The 17003-nt window shown below is 39.9% G+C and overlaps 1 protein-coding gene across 1 annotated transcript in view; it reads left to right on the top strand.

The window, feature by feature from the left end:
* LOC128695906 (sortilin-related receptor) overlaps nucleotides 1-17003 on the top strand; it is a gene marked incomplete at its 5' end in the record, with an annotated part of 164529 nt that overhangs the window by 111957 nt on the left and 35569 nt on the right. The window contains 3 exon segments of the mRNA XM_070084886.1: nucleotides 9865-9988; nucleotides 12196-12301; nucleotides 12545-12650. Of these exon segments, the coding sequence (XP_069940987.1) occupies nucleotides 9865-9988; nucleotides 12196-12301; nucleotides 12545-12650 (336 nt within the window).

Here is a 17003-nt window from a genome sequence, read left to right on the forward strand (position 1 = left end):
TGGACTTCCAGCAGGCGTGCGTGAGCGTGTTTGATAGGAGTGAATGGAGACGAATGGTTTTTAATACTTGACGTGCTGTTGGAGTGTGAGCAAAGTAACATTTATGAAGGGGTTCAGGGAAGCCGGCAGGCCGGACTTGAGTCCTGGAGATGGGAAGTACAGTGCCTGCACTCTGAAGGAGGGGTGTTAATGTTGCAGTTTAAAAACTGTAGTGTAAAGCACCCTTCTGGCAAGACAGTGATGGAGTGAATGATGGTGAAAGTTTTTCTTTTTCGGGCCACCCTGCCTTGGTGGGAATCGGCCAGTGTGATAATAAAAATAATAAAAAAAAATATATGCTTCAATGTAAACACTTGATCTACACATCCCCTACCCACTCTGAAGCCTCCCTGCTCATCTGCAATCCTACATTCTGTCTTACCTCTAATTCTTTCAATTATAACCCTACCGTATACTTTTCCTGGTATACTCAGTAAACTTATTCCTCTATAATTTTTACAATATCTTTTGTCCCCTTTCCCTTTATATAAAGGGACTATACATGCTCTCCGCCAATCCCTAGATACCTTCCCCTCTTTCATACATTTATTAAACAGAAGTACCAACCACTCCAATACTATATCCCCCCTTTTAACATTTCTGTCATGATCCCATCAGTTCCAGCTGCTTTACCCCCTTTCATTCTACGTAATGCCTCACGTACTTCCACCACACTTACATTCTGCTCTTCTTCACTCCTAGAAGATGGTATACCTCCCTGGCCAGTGCATGAAATTACCGCCTCCCTTTCTTCCTCAACATTTAAAAGTTCCTCAAAACATTCTCGCCATCTACCTAATACCTCCCTTTCCCCATCTACTAATTCCCCTACTCTGTTTTTAACTCACAAATCCATACTTTCCCTAGACTTTCTTAACTTGTTTATTATTATTATTATTATTATTATTATTATTATTATTTTTATTTATTATTATCACACTGGCCGATTCCCACCAAGGCAGGGTGGCCTGAAAAAGAAAAACTTTCACCATCATTCACTCCATCACTGTCTTGCCAGAAGGGTGCTTTACACTACAGTTTTTAAACTGCAACATTAACACCCCTCCTTCAGAGTGCAGGCACTGTATGTACTTCCCATCTCCAGGACTCAAGTCCGGCCTGCCGGTTTCCCTGAACCCCTTCATAAATGTTACTTTGCTCACACTCCAACAGCACGTCAAGTATTAAAAACCATTTGTCTCCATTCACTCCTATCAAACACGCTCACGTATGCCTGCTGGAAGTCCAAGCCCCTCGCACACAAAACCTCCTTTACCCCCTCCCTCCAACCTTTCCTAGGCCGACCCCTACCCCGCCTTCCTTCCACTACAGACTGATACACTCTTGAAGTTATTCTGTTTCGCTCCATTCTCTCCACATGTCCGAACCACCTCAACAACCCTTCCTCAGCCCTCTGGACAACAGTTTTGGTAATCCCGCACCTCCTCCTAACTTCCAAACTACAAATTCTCTGCATTATATTCACACCACACATTGCTCTAAGACATGACATCTCCACTGCCTCCAGCCTTCTCCTCGCTGCAACATTCATCACCCATGCTTCACACCCATATAAGAGCGTTGGTAAAACTATACTCTCATACATTCACCTCTTTGCCTCCAAGGACAAAGTTCTTTGTCTCCACAGACTCCTAAGTGCACCACTCACCCTTTTCCCCTCATCAATTCTATGATTCACCTCATCTTTCATAGACCCATCCGCTGACACGTCCACTCCCAAATATCTGAATACATTCACCTCCTCCATGCTCTCTCCCTCCAATCTGATATCCAGTCTTTCATCACCTAATCTTTTTGTTATCCTCATAACCTTACTCTTTCCTGTATTCACTTTTAATTTTCTTCTTTTGCACACCCTACCAAATTCATCCACCAATCTCTGCAACTTCTCTTCAGAATCTCCCAAGAGCACAGTGTCATCAGCAAAGAGCAACTGTGACAACTCCCACTTTATGTGTGATTCTTTATCTTTTAACTCCACACCTCTTGCCAAGACCCTCGCATTTACTTCTCTTACAACCCCATCTATAAATATATTAAACAACCACGGTGACATCACACATCCTTGTCTAAGGCCTACTTTTACTGGGAAATAATTTCCCTCTTTCCTACATACTCTAACTTGAGCCTCACTATCCTCGTAAAAACTCTTCACTGCTTTCAGTAACCTACCTCCTACACCATACACCTGCAACATCTGCCACATTGCCCCCCTATCCACCCTGTCATACGCCTTTTCCAAATCCATAAATGCCACAAAGACCTCTTTAGCCTTATCTAAATACTGTTCACTTATATGTTTCACTGTAAACACCTGGTCCACACACCCCCTACCTTTCCTAAAGCCTCCTTGTTCATCTGCTATCCTATTCTCCGTCTTACTCTTAATTCTTTCAATAATAACTCTACCATACACTTTGCCAGGTATACTCAACAGACTTATCCCCCTATAATTTTTGCACTCTCTTTTATCCCCTTTGCCTTTATACAAAGGAACTATGCATGCTCTCTGCCAATCCCTAGGTACCTTACCCTCTTCCATACATTTATTAAATAATTGCACCAACCACTCCAAAACTATATCCCCACCTGCTTTTAACATTTCTATCTTTATCCCATCAATCCCAGCTGCCTTACCCCCTTTCATTTTACCTACTGCCTCACGAACTTCCCCCACACTCACAACTGGCTCTTCCTCACTCCTACAAGATGTTGTTCCTCCTTGCCCTATACACGAAATCACAATTCCTCAAAATATTCCCTCCATCTTCCCAATACCTCTAACTCTCCATTTAATAACTCTCCTCTCCTATTTTTAACTGACAAATCCATTTGTTCTCTAGGCTTTCTTAACTTGTTAATCTCACTCCAAAACTTTTTCTTATTTTCAACAAAATTTGTTGATTACATCTCACCCACTCTCTCATTTGCTCTCTTTTTACAGTGCTTCACCACTCTCTTAGCCTCTCTCTTTTTCTCCATATACTCTTCCCTCCTTGCATCACTTCTACTTTGTAAAAACTTCTCATATGCTAACTTTTTCTCCCTTACTACTCTCTTTACATCATTATTTCACCAATCGCTCCTCTTCCCTCCCGCACCCACTTTCCTGTAACCACAAACTTCTGCTGAACACTCTAACACTACATTTTTAAACCTAGCCCATACCTCTTCGACCCCATTGCCTATGCTCTCATTAGCCCATCTATCCTCCAATAGCTGTTTATATCTTACCTTAACTACCTCCTCTTTTAGTTTATAAACCTTCACCTCTCTCTTCCCTGATGCTTCTATTCTCCTTGTATCCCATCTACCTTTTACTCTCAGTGTAGCTACAACTAAAGAGTGATCTGATATATCTGTGGCCCCTCTATAAACATGTACATCCTGAAGTCTACTCAAAAGTCTTTTATCTACCAATACACAATCCAACAAACGACTGTCATTACGCCCTACATCATATCTTGTATACTTATTTATCCTCTTTTTCTTAAAATATGTATTACCTGTAACTAAACCCCTTTCTATACAAAGTTCAATCAAAGGGCTCCCATTATCATTTACACCTGGCACCCCAAACTTACCTACCACACCCTCTCTAAAAGTTTCTCCTACTTTAGCATTCAGGTCCCCTACGACAATTACTCTCTCACTTGGTTCAAAGGCTCCTATACATTCACTTATCTCCCAAAATCTCTCTCTCTCTCCTCTGCATTCCTCTCTTCTCCAGGTGCATACACGCTTATTATGACCCACTTCTCGCATCCAACCTTTACTTTAATCCACATAATTCTTGAATTTACACATTCATATTCTCTTTTCTCCTTCCATAACTGATCATTCAACATTACTGCTATCCCTTCCTTTGCTCTAACTCTCTCAGATACTCCAGATTTAATCCCATTTATTTCCCCCCACCGAAACTCCCCTACCCCCTTCAGCTTTTGTTTCGCTTAGGGCCAGGACATCCAACTTCTTTTCATTCATAACATCAGCAATCATCTGTTTCTTGTCATCCGCACTACATCCACGCACATTTAAGCATCCCAGTTTTATAAAGTTTTTCTTCTTTTCTTTTTTAGTAAATGTCTACAGGAGAAGGGGTTACTAGCCCATTGCTCCCGGCATTTTAGTCGCCTCATACGACACGCATGGCTTACGGAGGAAAGATTCTTTTCCACTTCCCCATGGACAATAGAAGAAATAAAGAGGAACAAGAGCTATTTATAAAAAGGAGAAAAACCTAGATGTATGTATATATATATGCATGTGCGTGTCTGTGAAGTGTGACCAAAGTGTAAGTAGGAGTAGCAAGATATCCCTGTTATCTAGCGTGTTTATGATTAATTAAGGGAACTCGAGCAGATCCAGTTCTCTAGGCCAAGAGCCCCTCATCAACATCAAAGAACCCTCCCTTGAGGAGGAAGCTCTCATCCTGAATTTTTGCTCGTATCCAGAAACAAAAAATCGACCGAATGACTGCTCGTATCCTGAAAAACTTGTATGGTGGGGTACTTGTAAGCCAAGGTGCCACTGTATAGACATTTTCATTAATCCGTCTATGATATTGTCTTCAAAATTATATAAGAAACACGTTACAGAGCATATAAACACTGTAAATTTCACATAAATTTGAGGTTTGGTAGCCCAGGGGAAGGGAAGATTTAAGTTTTCTCTGGACCAGCACCAGAGAAAATGTATATTACTGCACATACGGCTTTGCTTACAATTTTCAGCCCCTCAAGGAAGGTTCCTTGATATTGGTGAGGGGCTCTTGATTTAGGGAATTGGATCTATGCTCCAGTTCCCTGAATTAAGCCTGAATGCCTTCCACATCCCCCCCCCAGGCGCTGTATAATCCTCCGGGTTTAGCGCTTCCCCCTTGATTATAATAATAATAATAATAATAATTACAATTTTCAGTATGACTTCTTCTCATAACTTATCAATCATTTATGAATGCATCTAAGGGTAGTTGTTAGAAATTATTAAACTCGGTGTACAAAGTAGTATATCGATGGTAATAAAAATAATAATATAGCTCTGGGGCACTTAAAATATGGTATATTACATTTAGGTGTGGGAGCCAGACAGGCTACCTGGCTACGTAGCTACACCTACCAGGCTACCTTTAGAATCTCCCATAAGCTCAGTATCATCATCAAAACGTAACTGTCAACTCCCATTTTGTATTTGATTACTCATAATTTAATCCCACCCCACTCCCCAACACCCTAGCATTTACTTCTTTTACAACCCCATCAATAAGTATATTAAACAACCATGGTGACATTACACATCTCTGTCTAAGACCTACTTTTACCAGGAAGTAATCACCATCTCTTCTACACACCTTAACCTGAGCCTCACTATCCTCATAAAAACTCTTTACAGCATTTAGTAACTTACTACCTATTCCATATACTTGTAACATCTGCCACATTGCTCTCCTATCCACTCTGTTATATGCCTTTTCTAAATCCATAAATGCAATGAAAACTTCCCTACCTTTATCTAAATACTGTGTGACCGTGGCGTAATAGCGCACAAAATGCGTGCTAAAGGAATAACAGGAAAAGTCGGTCGATGGATCTATAATTTCCTCACTAACAGAACACAGAGAGTAGTCGTCAACAGAGTAAAGTCCGAGGCAGCTACGGTGAAAAGCTCTGTTCCACAAGGCACAGTACTCGCTCCCATCTTGTTCCTCATCCTCATATCCGACATAGACAAGGATGTCAGCCACAGCACCGTGTGTTCCTTTGCAGATGACACCCGAATCTGCATGACAGTGTCTTCCATTGCAGACACTGCAAGGCTCCAGGCGGACATCAACCAAATCTTTCAGTGGGCTGCAGAAAACAATATGAAGTTCAACGATGAGAAATTTCAATTACTCAGATATGGTAAACATGAGGAAATTAAATCTTCATCAGAGTACAAAACAAATTCTGGCCACAAAATAGAGCGAAACACCAACGTCAAAGACCTGGGAGTGATCATGTCGGAGGATCTCACCTTCAAGGACCATAACATTGTATCAATCGCATCTGCTAGAAAAATGACAGGATGGATAATGAGAACCTTCAAAACTAGGGAGGCCAAGCCCATGATGACACTCTTCAGGTCACTTGTTCTATCTAGGCTGGAATATTGCTGCACACTAACAGCACCTTTCAAGGCAGGTGAAATTGCCGACCTAGAAAATGTACAGAGAACTTTCACGGCGCGCATAACGGAGATAAAACACCTCAATTACTGGGAGCGCTTGAGGTTCCTAAACCTGTATTCCCTGGAATGCAGGAGGGAGAAATACATGATTATATACACCTGGAAAATCCTAGAGGGACTAGTATCGAACTTGCATACGAAAATCACTCACTACGAAAGCAAAAGACTTGGCAGACAATGCACCATCCCCCCAATGAAAAGCAGGGGTGTCACTAGCACGTTAAGAGACCATACAATAAGTGTCAGGGGCCCAAGACTGTTCAACTGCCTCCCAGCACACATAAGGGGGATTACCAACAGACCCCTGGCAGTCTTCAGGCTGGCACTGGACAAGCACCTAAAGTCAGTTCCTGATCAGCCGGGCTGTGGCTCGTACGTTGGTTTGCATGCAGCCAGCAGCAACAGCCTGGTTGATCAGGCTCTGACCCACCAGGAGGCCTGGTCACAGACCGGGCCGCGGGGGCGTTGACCCCCGGAACTCTCTCCAGGTAAACATATATACTTCAATGTAAACACTTGATCTACGCATTCCCTACCCACTCTAAAACCTCCTTGCTCATCTTCAGTCTTACTCTCTGTCTTACCTCTAATTCTTTCAGTAATAACCCTACTGTACACTTTTCCTGGTATACTTAGTAAACTTATTCCCCTATAATTTTTAGTCTCTTTTGTCTCCCTTTCCTTTATATAAAGGAACTATACATGCTCACTTCCTTCCCCTTCCCCTCTTTCATACATTTATTAAACAAAAATACCAGCCACTCCAACAATGTATCCCCCCCCCCTCCTTTTAACATTTCCGTCATGATCCTGTCAGTTCCTGCTGCTTTACCCCCTTTCATTGCATGTAATGCCTCACGCACCTCCCCCACACTCACATCCTGCTCTTCACTCCTAAAAGATGTTATACCTCCCTGGCCAGTGCATGAAATTACTGCCTCCCTTTCTTCATCGACATTTAAAAGTTCCTCAAAATATTCCCGCCATCTACCCAATACCTCCAGCTCCCCATCTACTAACTCTCCCACTCTGTTTTGTTTTTAACTGACAAATTCACTCCCAAATTTTTTCTTATTTTCATTAAAATTTCTTGACATTGTCTCTCCCACTCTGTCATCTGCTCTCCTTTTGCACTCTCACCACTCTCTTTGCCTTTCTTTTACTCTCCATATATACTGCTCTTCTTAAAACACTTCTGCTTTGTAAAAACTTCTCATAAGTTACCTTTTTCTCTCTTATCACACCCTTCATTCCACCAATCACTCCTCTTTCCTCCTGCACCCACCCTCCTATAGCCACAAACTTCTGCCCCACATTCTAATACTGCATTTTTAAAACTATTCCAACCCTCTTCAACCCCTTTCCCCTCTACTATACTTGCACTAGTCCACCTTTCTGCCAATAGTTGCTTATATCTCACTCTAACTTCTTCCTCCCTTAGTTTATACACTTTGACCTCTTTCTTAATTGTTGTTGTCATTTTGCTTTTGTCCCATCTACCTCTTACTCTAACTGTAGCTACAACTAAATAATGATCGGACATATCAGTTGCCCCTCTATAAACATGTACATCCTGAAGCCTACCCATCAACCTTTTATCCACCAATACATAATCTTACAAACTACTTTCATTATTTGCTGTATCATACCTTGTACAGTGGACCCCCGCTTAACGATCACCTCCAAATGCGACCAATTATGTAAGTGTATTTATGTAAGTGCGTTTGTACGTGTATGTTTGGGGGTCTGAAATGGACTAATCTACTTCACAATATTCCTTATGGGAAAAAATTCGGTCAGTACTGGCACCTTAACATACTACTGGAATGAAAAAAGTTTGTTAACCGGGGGTCCACTGTATATTTATTTACCCTCTTTTTCGTAAAATAAGTATTACTTATTACCAAACCTCTTTCTACACACTGCTCAATTAAAGGCTCCCCATTTTCATTTACCTCTGGCACCCTAAATTTACCTACTACTCCCTCCACAACATTTTTACCCACTTTAGTATTGAAATCCCCAACCACAAGTACACTCACACTTGGTTCAAAACTCTCCATGCATTCGCTCAACATTTCCCAAAATCTCTCTCTCTCCTCTACTCTTCTCTCTTCTCCAGGTGCATAAATGCTTACTATAACCCACTTTTCACATCCATCCCTTATTTTACTCCACATAATCCTTGAATAAATACATTTATATTCCCTCTTTTCCTGCCATAACTTATCCTTCAACATTATTGCTACTCCTTCTTTAGCTCTAACTCTATTTGAAGCCCCTCACCTAATCCTATTTATTTCTCCCAACTGAAACTCTCCCACCCCCTTCAGTTTTGTTTCACTTAAAGCTAGGACATCCAGCTTCTTCTCATTTATAACATCCACAATCATCTTGTCTAAAAGTGATCAGAAAGATTATATGCATGTCCATGTCCTTGTTCCCTATCTCAAGAAGGGGTTAATAAGTTTGATAAAATGATTCCATAAACACTTTTCTTATATATTTCAAAGAAAATGTGCTTAATAACACTGGAAAGCTACATGATCAACAGCGTTTGGGATTATCTGCTTTTTTTTTTTTTTTTAACAAGTCGGCCATCTCCCACCTGGGAGTGATAATGTAAGAGGATCTTGCTTTCAAAGATTGCAACAGTGTATCTACCACATCTGCTAGTAAAATGATAGGATGGATAATGAAAACCTTCAAAACTAAGGGTGCCAAGCCCATGATGATTCTCTTGAAATTGCTTGTTCTCTCTAGGCTGGAATATTGCTGCATATTAACGGCTCCTTTCAAAGCTGGCGAAATTGCAGACCTGGAAAATATACAGAGAACTTTCACAGCACGTATAAGTATCATTCAGCACCTGAATTACTGGGAACGGTGCAAATCCCTTGATTTGTACTCTCTGGAGTGCAGGCAAGAAAGTTACATGATAATATACACTTGGAAAATCCTAGAGGGACTGGGCCCAAATTTGCACACAAAAATCACTCCCTATGAAAGCAAAAGATTGGGCAGGAGATGCAACATCTCCCCAATGAAAAGCAGGGGCACCTTGAGTACACTAAGAGACAGCACAGTACGTGTCAGGGGGCCAAGACTGTTTATCTGCCTCTCAGCATACATAAAGGGAATTACAAATAAACCCCTGACTGTCTTCAAGAAGGTGCTGGACGGGCACATAAAGTCAGTACCCAGGTTGTGGTTTGTATGCCAGTTCGCGTGCAGCCAGGAGTAACAACCTGGTTGATCAGGCTCTGATCCACCACGAGGCCTGGCCACAGACTAGGCTTCGGGGGGCACTGATCCCTGAAACCCTCTCCAGGCATACTCTAGGTGTACTTGTTAAACATGTTGGTAAATAGCTGGTCTGCTGCATGTATCCTCAACTGTAATGCTTAATCTCTAGACCTTATCACAAATCTTAATACTGTGTGCATACTTTATTAACAGATCTTTGTTTTCTATTCATTTTCTGGTATTTTCACTAAAAGTCTTCATCACAGTTCTTGCATTCTTATAAATAGCTGTACATTGAGGATATTTAAAGAATTTTTTTTTTTTCAGTCGTACGAGTTCACCATGTTGGAGCCATATACTGAGTATGTCCTCAAGGTATACATTCATGAAAAGAATGGATCGAAAATCTTTCCTCCCATCAAATCCAGGATTTTCCACACACAGCAAGGAAGTTAGTTGAATTAGATTTACATATATGTTTTAGAATAAAATGAATATTAAGATCAGTAGCTGAATGCTGCTGTCTTATGTTTCTTGTATTGGCTATAGTGTTTTGTATAAAATATTGAATTATCCTCTCATCATTCAAACCTGCACATTTCTGAAGAACAAATTTCGAATCCCAATGAATTCATTTTATTAAAAATTTTTAATTAAAAAGCGCCTTGCAAAGTTTTTTTCTAAGTAAATTAATTGCTAAAGCAAAATTAATGAAAAAACAAGAGAGAAAAACAATAATAACTGAAGTATAATATAAATCTGGTAACATGTAGTATTGAAACCAAAGACAAGAATAGCCATCTAAAGAGAGAGAGAAAGAGAAAAAAAGAAAGAGAGAGAGAGAAAGAAAAAGAAAGAGAGAAAGAAAAAGAAAGAGAGAAAGAAAGACTGATTATTTGTAAGATTAAGGGTTGTTGAGGTGGTTCGGACATATAGAGAAAATGGAACGAAACAGAATGACTTCAAGAGTGTATAAATCTGTAGTGGAGGGAAGGCGGGGTAGGGGTTGGCCTAGGAAAGGTTGGAGGGAGGAGGTAAAGGAGGTTTTGTGTGTGAGGGGCTTGGACTTCCAGCAAGCATGCATGAGAGTATTTGATAGGAGTGAATGGAGACAAATGGTTTTTAATACTTGACGTGCTGTTGGAGTGTGAGCAAAGTAACATTAATGAAGGGATTCAGGGAAACTGGCAGGCCGGACTTGAATCCTGGAGATGGGAAGTACAGTGCCTGCACTCTGAAGGAGGGGTGTTAATGAAGGAGGGGTGTTAATGTTGCAGTTTTATAAACAGTAGTGTAAAGCACCCCTCTAGCAAGACAGTGATGGAGTGAATGATGATGAAAGTTTTTCTTTTTCAGGCCACCTTGCCTTGGTGGGAATTGGCCGATGTGTTAATAAAAAAAAAAAAATAATGTATAGCTCTAAACAATATTTTTAGTAGGAAAGTGCACGAGTCCTTAATTTGGCCAATTTTACACAAAATTAAAAATATATATAGTATTTTGAAAATTGAGCACAAAATAAACAATGTAGACATTACTGGCACTAAAAGAACATTCCCTCTGTTCATTAATCACATTTTCAGGCCCTTTTATGTTATACTTTCCTTTCATTTTGAATTCATAATCACACCAAGAGTTGCTCTATTTCTCAGATAATAAAATGTAACAATGAATGATTGGTCATGGTTTATGGCATTCCAATAAATGAATCTGACATTAAAAGCTCTTAAAGTTGACTAGGGGTATGTAGGGGGGCCTTACCAGGCCTTGGAAAAATCGACAAAAAAATAAAATATTTCCAACAGTTTGAGCTCAGTTTCAAACTACTTCCAGTCATGAAACTCACCAAAATCATAACAATTTCAATAGTATGTCTTACATTCATTCAAATGATGCCAAGAAACAGCCAATAAAACCACAAAAATTATCCTAGAAAATGTCTCAAAGTCACTATTTTAAACCAAATACCTGGTCTGAGCTGCTTTTCCCATCATACACCGTGTGGGGCAGTATTTTTTCTTTTATTCTCTGAACACTCCCTGCACAGACCCATTCTCTCATATCTAGGCCAAAATTTACTGTTCCCAACTTATCTGAGTGCACTGTGGTCATGACATAGAACTACGTGAGGGACTCTGGCCTCAGTAATGTAGTTCTATGTAACAGCCACTGAAAGTGTTAAGTGAGGAGCAGTGTTCAATGGATTGGCCGACTTAATAGTTTTTGAAAGTTGATTTACTGAGATGAATACATGTATAAAGGAATTGGCTGAATGCTAGTCTAAGAATTCCTTGAATTGGGGATAGAAGAGAAAAGCAGTAAAGAGTTCAAGTAGTGTACTATTTCTAACATGGCATAAATGTTGGATTCTTTTATCATGAAGGGACTCAGGGACACCGGCTAGGCAGATTTGAGGCCTAGAGGTAAGAAGGGCAGTGCCTGTGATCTGATGGAGGGGTGGGAATGTTGCAGCTCATTGGGTATTATGAATTGTGATGGCATCACACTTCTGGAAATATATTGAATGAATGATGATGAATGTTTTCTTATTTGTCACCCTGCCTTGGCAGGAGATGGCTGTTAGGGTATAAAGAAAAAAAGTCCATTGACATAACTTGAAATGTATTTGAAATTTATTTGAAATTTATTTCCCTTTAGTTCCAAGTCCTCCTGAAGGGGTGAAAGTGGAGCAAGTGATGGATAGAGTTAAGGTCACCTGGAATACTCCTGTGCACCCTAATGGACCAATCAAGGGATATTGTGTGTAAGTAGATGCATTGAGATACCCTACCTGCTGTTGTCCACTTAATTTACTCTACCTAATTATGGGTTGCTATTCCCATAGTGGTTAATGGAACCTGAAAACAGAAAGGCCTTTTATTAATGTTTTTCATTCGTTGTGTCTTGAGATATACCAGGATAACTGACCTGTAATACTGCTTTGATCATCCTAATACACTCAAACTATTGTATAGAGTTCTTCAAAAATATTTATATCGCATTTCAGATATGTTTCTCCACCAAATCCAGCTCGACAAGTGAATCTTCCAGGTGGTGTCAATCAGCTTATCATTCCATCAAAGCTTATTGACACTAGCACAATCACTGTGTGGGTGAGTAATGCAGGAATGGAATGAGCGATAGTTAAAGCTTGTTTGGGAGCTCCTACTTGGCTATTTTACTGCTTTTTTCTTTATCATTCTTCTGAGAAGGTAATCAGAAGATTAATTATATAGTGATGGAAAAATCCCAGGCATTCTCAAGGTAGCTATCAGGTTTTAAACTTAATAATAGTGGGGCATTTACAATACTGTATATGATAAAAAGCTACATAATTTTCTTTAAACTTGTTGAAACATAGTTTCATTGAGCATGTAGCACACCATGAAAAGGTTTTTTTCTTTGAACAAACTGGCCGTATCCCACCAAAGCAGGGTGGCCCAAAAAGAAGAACAAAAGTTTCTCTTTTTAACTTTAGTAATGTATACAGGAGAAGGGGTTACTAGCCCTTTGCTCCCGGCATTTTAGTCGCTCCTAATGATGGCTTACGGAGGAAGAATTTTGTTCTTCTTCCACATGAAAAGGTATGCATTCGTAATTGCATTATTACTTACATGTTACATATTTCATTCTAAGACAGTGTAGTGTGTACTGTGTGTCAGAATTTGGTACTTGCCTTAATTGTATAATTTTGTAAGAATTTACGAGGCATGACAAAGATCTGAGGGGTTTACCCCTATTCACTTGTCCCCTACCTCCTGGTAGCTCAAATAAGTAATTACATAGAGATTCATATTCATGGTTGCATGATTTATCAACAGTGTGTCAAGATGCAGTACTGCTATATGTACAAAGTTTTGGTAACACCTTGATGGCTAGCAAAAGCTAGCCATCAAGGTGTTACCAAAGCCTTTTTTTGTTATTTTGCATATTTTGATTGGCACCTATGATTTTCAAGCATTTTTACTTACCTGGCATTTTGTAACATTGTTCCCTTTGAGCCAAATGTGACAATAGTTTGTGAAGCAGATGAGATCAGTAGGGAGTTTAAGCTTACATTTGTAAATTTATTAAGTACAGTACTGTATATACTCCAGTGTAACCTGCCCAAGTATAGACCAGCCACCAATTTATTTTGGCCACTAATTTCTTAAATTTTCATGTATCTCTTCTACAAGCCTACCCTAGTTTTTTAGGGGCTTTAAAAGGGGCCAAATTGTTCTGATGCCAAAAAAAAAAAAATGCCTAGCCAAAATTCATCAAAATAATAAATACAGTAGGGCCCCATTTACACGGCAGGTTAGGTTCCAGGCCACCGCCGTAAAGCGGAAATCACCGTAAAGTGGAACACCCTTTTTTTCCTCTTATAAATGCATATAAATACTAGATAACAAGTGTATCTTTATACGTATATGCTTCTAAACTGTTGTATTCTGAGCACCTCTGCAAAAACAGTGATAATGTGTGAGTGTGGTGAAAGTGTTGAATGATGATGAAAGTATTTTCTTTTTGGGGATTTTCTTTCTTTTTTGGGTCACCCTGCCTCGGTAAGAGACAGCCGACTTGTTGAAAAAAAAAGAAAAGTTTACACTAACATATATTAAGTTAGCAGTAGAACTAGGCATCAAAAAACAATAAAAAATATAAAATACACACATAGTGCACTCATTACTTACATTAAAATATTTGTAGTCTTGCTCTAGGTTGAGATGAGTGGTATTTATTGTAAGAAATCAAGTGCGGTATGTATGGTAGCCAGCCCTACCACCCCACCCACACATACTATTCTATGATATTTAAGCATCCCAGAGCAGTAAAATGCATATACAGTTCACTCATTACTTACCTTAAAATATTTGTAGTCTTAATGTAGGGTCAGAGGTGAGTAAACGAGATAAAACAAATAAATGATAGAGAGAATGAGTACATGAGAGAGGACAGGCGCAGAGTTGTGTAAACAAACCAGGTGAACGTAAGTTTTGTACACAGTGTACACGTCCGGTTTGTGTACAAGTTACATTGTGTGCAAATTGTCTCTACATTGATACGGTAGAATAAATAAAGAACACTACCATTCTCATGTAACACCGTTTTTAGAAGAAATGACGCTTTGAGTGAAGGCAATGGAAATTAATCACTCTGGCTTTTTTTGGTTTATCCTAGGTTCTCTACACATATGCTGTTATGTATGATAATCTATGTAACTGTATTTGTGTATACCTGAATAAACTTCCTTACATACATAGGAAAGGAATAATTTTCTACAGTTACCCCCAGTAACACATTTTCTCTGATGGACTAGAGAAAATGTTATTCTTGCCGTCACTCGTAAAAGTCTGGCTCCCACATCTCATATTTATGTTTATTTATTCTATTGTGGGGTGTATTTATCAACTTTATATGTTATGTATCGTGTTTATTATATAATTTTGAAAAAAAAATATCATGGATGGATTAATGAAAATGTGTATATTAACGTAATACTATATGACATATAATGAGACTCTTGTCCAGAGGGCTGAGGAAGGGTTGTTGAGGTGGTTCGGACATGTAGAGAGAATGGAGCGAAACAGAGTGACTTCAAGAGTGTATCAGCCTGTAGTGGAAGGAAGGTGGGGTAGGGGTCGGCCTAGGAAAGGTTGGAGGGAGGGGGTAAAGGAGCTTTTGTGTGCGAGGGGCTTGGACTTCCAGCAGGCATGCGTGAGCGTGTTTGATAGGAGTGAATGGAGACAAATGGTTTTTAATACTTGACGTGCTGTTGGAGTGTGAGCAAAGTAACATTTATGAAAGGGTTCAGGGAAACCGGCAGGCCGGACTTGAGTCCTGGAGATGGGATGTACAGTACCTGCACTCTGAAGGAGGGGTGTTAATGTTGCAGTTTAAAAACAGTAGTGTAAAGCACCCTTCTGGCAAAACAGTGATGGAGTGAATGATGGTGAAAGTTTTTCTTTGTCGGACCACCCTGCCTTGGTGGGAATCGGCCAGTGTGATAATAAAAGTAATAAATATTATCATTTCTAATGTGGCGTCACTTGTGCAAGTTGTCTGCTACCACATCTCATATTTATGTTTATTTATTCTACTGTGGGGTGTATTTCTCATCTTTATATGTTATGCATCGTGTTTATTATATAATTCTGAAAAAATATCCTAGATGGATTAATGAGGGAGGGGGTAAAGGAGGTGTTGTGGGCGAGGGGTTTGGACTTCCAGCAAGTGTGCGTGAGCGTGTTAGATAGGAGTGAATGGAGACAAATGGTATTTGGGACCTGATGATCTGTTGGAGTGTGAGCAGGGTAATATTTAGTAAAGGGATTCAGGGAAACCAGTTATTTTATATAACTGGACTTGAGTCCTGGAAATGGGAAGTACAATGCCTGCACTCTAAAGGAGGGGTTTGGGATATTGGCAGTTTGGAAAGCTATATTGTGTAATTTTTTTTTTTTTTCAACAAGTCGGCCGTCTCCCACCGAGGCAGGGTGACCCAAAATAGAAAGAAAATCCCCAAAAAGAAAATACTTTCATCATCATTCAACACTTTCACCACACTCACACATTATCACTGCTTTTGCAGAGGTGCTCAGAATACAACAGTTTAGAAGCATATACGTATAAAGATACACAACATATCCCTCCAAACTGCCAATATCCCAAACCCCTCCTTTAAAGTGCAGGCATTGTACTTCTCATTTCCAGGACTCAAGTCCGACTATATGAAAATAACCAGTTTCCCTGAATCCCTTCACTAAATATTACCCTGCTCACACTCCAACAGATCGTCAAGTCCCAAGTATCATTCGTCTCCATTCACTCCTATCTAACACGCTCATGCACGCTTGCTGGAAGTCCAAGCCCCTCGCCCACAAAACCTCCCCTACCCCCTCTTTCCAACCCTTTCGAGGATGACCCCTACCCCTCCTTCCTTCCCCTATAGATTTATATGCTTTCCATGTCATTCTACTTTGATCCATTCTCTCTAAATGACCAAACCACCTCAACAACCCCTCTTCTGCCCTCTGACTAATGCTTTTATTAACTACACACCTTCTCCTAATTTCCACACTCCGAATTTTCTGCATAATATTTACACCACACATTGCCCTTAAACAGGACGTCTCCACTGCCTCCAACCGTCTCCTCGCTGCTGCATTTACCACCCAAGCTTCACATCCATATAAGAGTGTTGGTACTACTATACTTTCATACAGTCCCTTCTTTGCCTCCATAGATAACGTTTTTTGACTCCACATATACCTCAACGCACCACTCACCTTTTTTCCCTCATCAATTCTATGATTAACCTCATCCTTCATAAATCCATCTGCCGACACGTCAACTCCCAAGTATCTGAAAACATTCACTTCTTCCATACTCCTCCTCCCCAATTTGATATCCAATTTTTCTTTATCTAAATCATTTGATACCCTCATCACCTTACTCTTTTCTATGTTCACTTTCAACTTTCT

The sequence above is a fragment of the Cherax quadricarinatus genome, chromosome 14 (assembly GCF_038502225.1).
Source record: "Cherax quadricarinatus isolate ZL_2023a chromosome 14, ASM3850222v1, whole genome shotgun sequence".
Taxonomy (NCBI): domain Eukaryota; kingdom Metazoa; phylum Arthropoda; class Malacostraca; order Decapoda; family Parastacidae; genus Cherax; species Cherax quadricarinatus.